Source organism: Nothoprocta perdicaria, unplaced genomic scaffold, assembly GCF_003342845.1.
Source record: "Nothoprocta perdicaria isolate Ctin4 unplaced genomic scaffold, notPer1 scaffold_16, whole genome shotgun sequence".
Taxonomy (NCBI): Eukaryota; Metazoa; Chordata; class Aves; order Tinamiformes; family Tinamidae; genus Nothoprocta; species Nothoprocta perdicaria.
This window is the reverse complement of record NW_020454760.1, coordinates 1,798,534-1,804,306: the sequence shown is the minus strand read 5'-3', so window position 1 is coordinate 1,804,306 and position 5,773 is coordinate 1,798,534. Positions and strand designations below refer to the sequence as shown.

Genomic DNA, 5,773 nt, shown 5'->3' with positions numbered 1-5,773 from the left:
TTGCCTCCTAAACCGAGCAGCTCATCTGTGGCTCCTGGTGCTGACTGGGGATGGAAAACACGCACAGGGAGCGCGGAGACGCTCCCATTACCGAGTGCTGTCCCGCATTGGGACGCGTTACGCCACGGGGTCATCCCGAGAGCTGGGGCGCCAGGAAGGCGCCCGAGGTTTCTCGCCAGCCTCACCCCGAGGCCGCGCTTCGCCGAGCCCCGCCAGGCCCGACCTCGGCGGCTCCGCGGCCTTTGAGGACACTGCAGCCGCCCGGCCCTGTTACCACGTGCAGCAAGGCCCGCGCTGCCGGCTGCATGGCAGGGCTGCGGCCACGCACAGGGCTGTGTGGGAAACAGTAAGTTAACCACGGACAGTCAAACGGGACAAGTGAAAAAGCACAGTGAACTGTCTCTACAGAGAGCAGATAAAGCAGGTGAGCCCCGCTGAAACTGCTCAGCTTGGGGTGCGCTTATGAACGGGAGGCAAAGTGCCACAGAGGAGGCAGCCCGCAAGATGGCGGCGCCGGCCGGCACCGCGCCAGCTGCCGCCACCTCCCGCCGCCCACGCGCAGCAGTGCGCGGCGCAGCCAATGGGGACGAGGCGGCGGTGCCTCTCTTGAGCGGGACAGCCAATGGGGACGAGGCGGCGGTGCCTCTCTAGGGTGGCGCAGCCAATGGGCACGAGGGGCCGGCGCCGCCGCGATGGCGGCGGAGCTGGAGCCGCTCGCGAGCTGGGCGCCGGGCGCGGCCGCGCCGCCCTTCCAGGTAGGGCGCCCCCCCCCCCCGCGGAGCCGAGCGCGGCCCTGGCCCCGCGGAGCCAGTTTGGCCCAGACCACGGAGCCGCGCGAACCCCTCCCGCGCGGGCACGGGGCTGCGTCGCTGTAATAAAAACTACGGGGAAATTTACTGAAGTTACCGGGAATTTAACGTGGCTGCGGCGTCATCAGCAGGGGGGCTTCCTGCCTCGCACCTTGAAATGTTTAACCCAAACTCCTCCGCACGTCGGGTGCCAGCCTTTCCTCACACCTTCCTGGAGAGGTGGCTCTCGATGAGAAGTAGTCTGGTGTTTCTGTAATAACAACCATGAATCAATCCATTGATTAAGGGCCATTCACTGGTTTGCCTCGTGTTCCCAGTACAGCCCAGAGAACGTGGCCGGAGCGGACGGAGCCCTCGACCCCACGGAAATCGCCTTCCCCGGGTGTTCCTGCCTTTCCTGCGCCCATCCCGCGTGCTCCTGCCTGCGCCATGGGGACAACTACCGCGGCCTGTGCCTGGGGCCCACGGAGGACGAGCGGGGCTTTGCCAGGCCTGTGTTCGAGTGCAGCGCCCTGTGCCGCTGCGGACACTCCTGCCCCAACAGGCTCGTCCAGCGGGGGCTGCAGTTCAGGCTCCAGGTTTTCCAGACCGCAAGGAAAGGCTGGGGTCTGCGCACCCTGGAATTCATAGCCAAGGGGAGATTCGTGTGCGAATACGCGGGGGAAGTTTTGGGTGTTAACGAGGCACGAAGGAGAATTCAGGCCCAGGCACCCGAGGACTCAAACTACATTATAGCAGTGAGGGAGCATCTCCACAGTGGCCAGATACTGGAGACGTTCATTGACCCAACGTACATCGGGAACGTCGGGAGGTTCCTGAATCACTCCTGCGAACCCAACCTATTTATGGTGCCAGTCCGAGTTGACTCAATGGTGCCTAGACTGGCACTTTTTGCAGCCACTGATATTTCTCCTGGAGAAGAACTTTCCTATGATTATTCGGGAAGATTCCACAATATGCCAGTAACCAACAGAGTGCCAGAAACTTCAGAGGAGGGTAACATGCCAAAAAAGCCCTGCTACTGTGGAGCCCGCACATGCACCTCCTTCTTGCCTTGCGACAGCTCCCTCTTTTCCACACCTGACACTTGTCCAGAGAGCTCTTCATAGCTTTTCCATCCCTGAGCAGGCACTAACAAGCGCAGATCTCCTTACCATTTAAACAGCAGTTAACAAGGACTCTGCTTGCTGTAGATGCATGCAAGAGCTATACTAAGGATACATTTTCTCAACGAAGAGTTATTCCACTCAGCTCTTAAACACAACCCAGATAATCATCTAGTGAGGATATCGGTTTTGAAAATTAACATGTACATTCTAGTTTTACACACTTACCTGCTAGATTTCTTTCCTTTTGCATCCATTGAAGTACAAAAGCAGAAAATTCAACCTTTATGCCACAGAAGGGTGACAGCTGAATATTGAAGTTGAAATGTGTGCAAGGTGGGAACCCCAAACCTACCACAGCTGCACAGTAGTACTTTAAGCCATCCTGCTAAACAGTAAGAGAGGAACATTGGTTGGCAGAAGCAGTGTAATCTAGCAGTATCAGGGACATGCTTGTGGTTTTGAATAAAAGCAAATAAAAGCCTTGGAGTTTGAGAAGGTCTTCATGCAGTGTCCTAACAACTCTGTTTAAAGGTGGTTTTCAAGAATTTCAAGATGGAAGCTCTGTTTTTAAGGTGTTTTCAAGTTTCAAGGGGGCACAACAGGTTCAAGCTGTTCCAAAGCAGAATCAGTTTCTAACCCATGCTTGGTGCTGTTACCTTGTTTTCTTCTGTCAACTTATACTGCATCTTTGAAAAAAGAACTTCCAACAAAGAAAGGACATATAAAGTCAATGAGAAAAATAATTGAAAGTTACAGGGAAGAGCTTGAGACAATGAAATACTGGCATTTGCAAGAAAGGTATTAGGATTCTTAAATTCTATTAAATGAAATTATATTTTAAAATGAATTGCTATAATCTTTTGTGCACCACAACACAAATAACTAATGCTTAGTGATGTCAGATTAACGTAAGTGCTTTTCACCCTCTTCCATCTCTAGGCACAACTATCTGCTTACCAACATTTGGTTTCATTACCATTTAGCTCCTGTGTAAACTGCGCAGTACCATGGGCTGTTAAACAGTCATCTCACCTTTTTAAAACACATCTATTTCAGGACTCATCTAATAACATTTTCTGCGGTAATAGCAAGCAGCACTTCCACGGTAATTTCCAGCACTGTAATTGTCAGGAAACAAATTTGGACTCTAATCTGAACGAGTAAGATACTGCCTGTCTGACTTATGAAATCATCGAGTACTAAAAGATGAAGTACATTTGAACAACAAAATTCTGTTCCTGCACTGTTGAGCAGCTGGTAGATACAAGAGTTCCTTTCAGCTCATAATTTGTTTTCTTTATTTCTAAAGCCAAACAGTGTTAAGCAGGAGGCTCTGCTTTGCCAGAAGCCTGAGAAGGTTATTGTTACATCTTCATTGTTCTTGTACAGATCCGACACGTCCACTTCACCTAACGCAGTAAGTCTAAGTCCCCTTACACCAGGAGGCAGAAGAGATGCTGTATTCAAAATACAAGCTAACAATCTCTTGGGAAGAATTAACCACTGTTCTTTTATATTGCCTAAAAGCTATAGTTTCAAGATAAATACCTAAGATAGCTTGCCTGATTAAGAAGTCCTGAAATTACAAGTTACATAACTTCCTTTCTAAAAATACCAAATTAAAGAAACTTCAAACAGGCTTGTTTAAATTTTTCATGAACAAGACACAGATAAATGGCAATGGCTGCTTTTTTACAATATTGTCACATGCAGTTCCATCAGTGGCAAGAGTCCTTGATTTAGCCACTTTGTACGATTTAATCTTTAACTGCAGACATACTATTTAACATATACACACAAGCTACCACATCTGGAGAGCCAAAATAAATCATCTGCTCTATAAACAAGCAAGCAACATTTTTTTTTTTGAAAGAAAATTCATTTGAAACACAAAGATTAACTTGATCCTGCTAAGAGCTATGGGAAATGTGGCTGCTTTTATTTTGCTAAACTGCCTTTCCCTATACTTCCTTGATAGGCTTGGACATCGTCTGTCCCTCCTTTAATAAATATATTTTTATTTCTGATATGAAGAATTGCTACTGAGACATGTGCTATGCTGTAGTTTAAGTTAAAGCTTGCTACAGGGTCCTGCTCTAGTTGAATCATTACCTGTCCCCTCTATAGGCACAGAAAGCTTCCAAAGGGCTCCAGCTGTTTGTTAAAAGTACTGGTTACAAGAGCAGCAGCCAGTAACTTTACTCTTTGCCTGACTGAACCTGGCTGTTACTACAGAAGTTCTCCTGCCTCTTAGAATGTAGGCTCTATCAGGTTCCAGAATATAAATTTCAAGATCTGTTATCCTATTTAGAGGTTTATCTGGTTTTCTCCGCCAGTGGGGCTCTGTGCCAGTCACTTTCAGCCTGCACATTTGGGAGTGGACGATTTAATTTCTTCTCCCCTCTTATAAATTATTTTAAAACTAGTTTTACAGCACTTGTATTCCTATTCCTCAAGATTAGATAGGTTTTACAAGATTACAGCAGTATTCTTTTAATCTTCCTGTTATGAATGTGATCTGGGCCTGAGTAGTTGAGAAAGTACCGATTGCAAACAATATGAAAACATAAGAGAACATCTCCCAAATGCCATTAGCCATATCTAGTCCTCGCATCACCAGCCTTAAACCTGAGAACGGAACTGAGCCCTGTGTCTCTGCAATTCCAGCCTTTCAGGCACAGCTCTTTCCTAGGAAGTGAGCTGAATATCAATTACATGGTAAGGAAAAAGAAAAAAGATTATATAAAGTAACAAAAAGACTTTTGTACTGTTAAAAGCAGCCAGCCATATTACAGGCTTTGCTAGAACATGAAATGAAATATTGTCATTGAATTCTTAATCTTCAAAGCAATCTACAATGGCAGTTTTCCACATGCTGTATACATTGCATAACAGTCACCTTGCTTGTTCTTAGCACTACAGCTGCTTGGGGCATGGAGCAGAAATCCTATCAGAGAAGAAAAAGAAAAAAGGAAATAGGCTCTTGTTCATATTTGCTCACCTTTTCCTCTCAGATCTGCACAGACTCAGTCTACTGCTACACTGCTGATCACTTCAACGTGCTCTTTCTCAATAAAAACATCTCGAAGGACAGATACAGCATTTTTTGTTATTGCTGTAGAAATTTATTTCAACCATTTGCCATTTAAGAAATGGTCTGATAGTCCTCCCTTACAGAGAGTATTTGGACTTGTTAAGATCTGAGAGAAATAACAACCAATTTAGAAAGAACAGTTTGTATTTTGTATTATGAATAGTTTCAAATAAAAACAATGGAAAATATTAAAAACCACAAGTGGGAGATTTTACTTACCCCTTGAAATTAATTCAAAAGGTTTAATTAAATATTTTGTATTCAAATATTAAGCAATCATAATTCAAAGCGGAGCACATGGAGCCATGTCCGTGGAAGCCCCGGCAAGCTCTCCACCACCAACCACCTGCAGCACCGGGATCCTTGACCGAGACCACTGATCCTGAAGGGCAGCATCACCAGAGCTGTTTAAGATAAACCCATACCACTTTTACAGTATACAGAATTGTAGGATTTTAGGTTTCTTTTCCTTCCAGAATATGAAGGAAAACAAAGTAAGTAGAATCTTTATGAAAGCAAACATACTCTTGGGGCATAAATAGAGCTTTTTATAAAGTAAAGGATGAAAATTCTTTCTGTATTACCTCAATGAATCACTTTTTTTCTGCTGAAATTAATTTAACTCCCTAATAGAGACTGATTTTTGCAAAAGTGCTTCTTCAGCCTTCTCCAATAACCTTCTTTTAACATGATGCACTATTTAAGTGGAAAAGCAGTTGATAAGCAATACATTTGTATTGACCCCATGCTGCATTGGTGTA

General features: G+C 45.7%; 1 protein-coding gene across 1 annotated transcript; it reads left to right on the top strand.

Moving 5' to 3' along the window:
* Positions 1-692: 692 nt before the first annotated feature.
* Positions 693-5,119, top strand: LOC112944124 (histone-lysine N-methyltransferase SETMAR). Its single transcript, XM_026035500.1, has 2 exons — positions 693-755; positions 1,127-5,119. Exons 1-2 carry the CDS (start codon positions 693-695, stop codon positions 1,916-1,918), a joined length of 855 nt encoding a protein of 284 aa, XP_025891285.1. The 3' UTR covers positions 1,919-5,119.
* Positions 5,120-5,773: the final 654 nt, after the last annotated feature.

Coding starts and splice junctions, on each gene's coding strand:
- LOC112944124 (XM_026035500.1), top strand. CDS start 693: ATGGCGGCGGAGCTGGAGCCGCTCGCGAGCTGGGCGCCGGGCGCGGCC. Junction 756..1,126: donor CGGCCGCGCCGCCCTTCCAG/GTAGGGCGCCCC, acceptor TCGTGTTCCCAG/TACAGCCCAGAGAACGTGGC.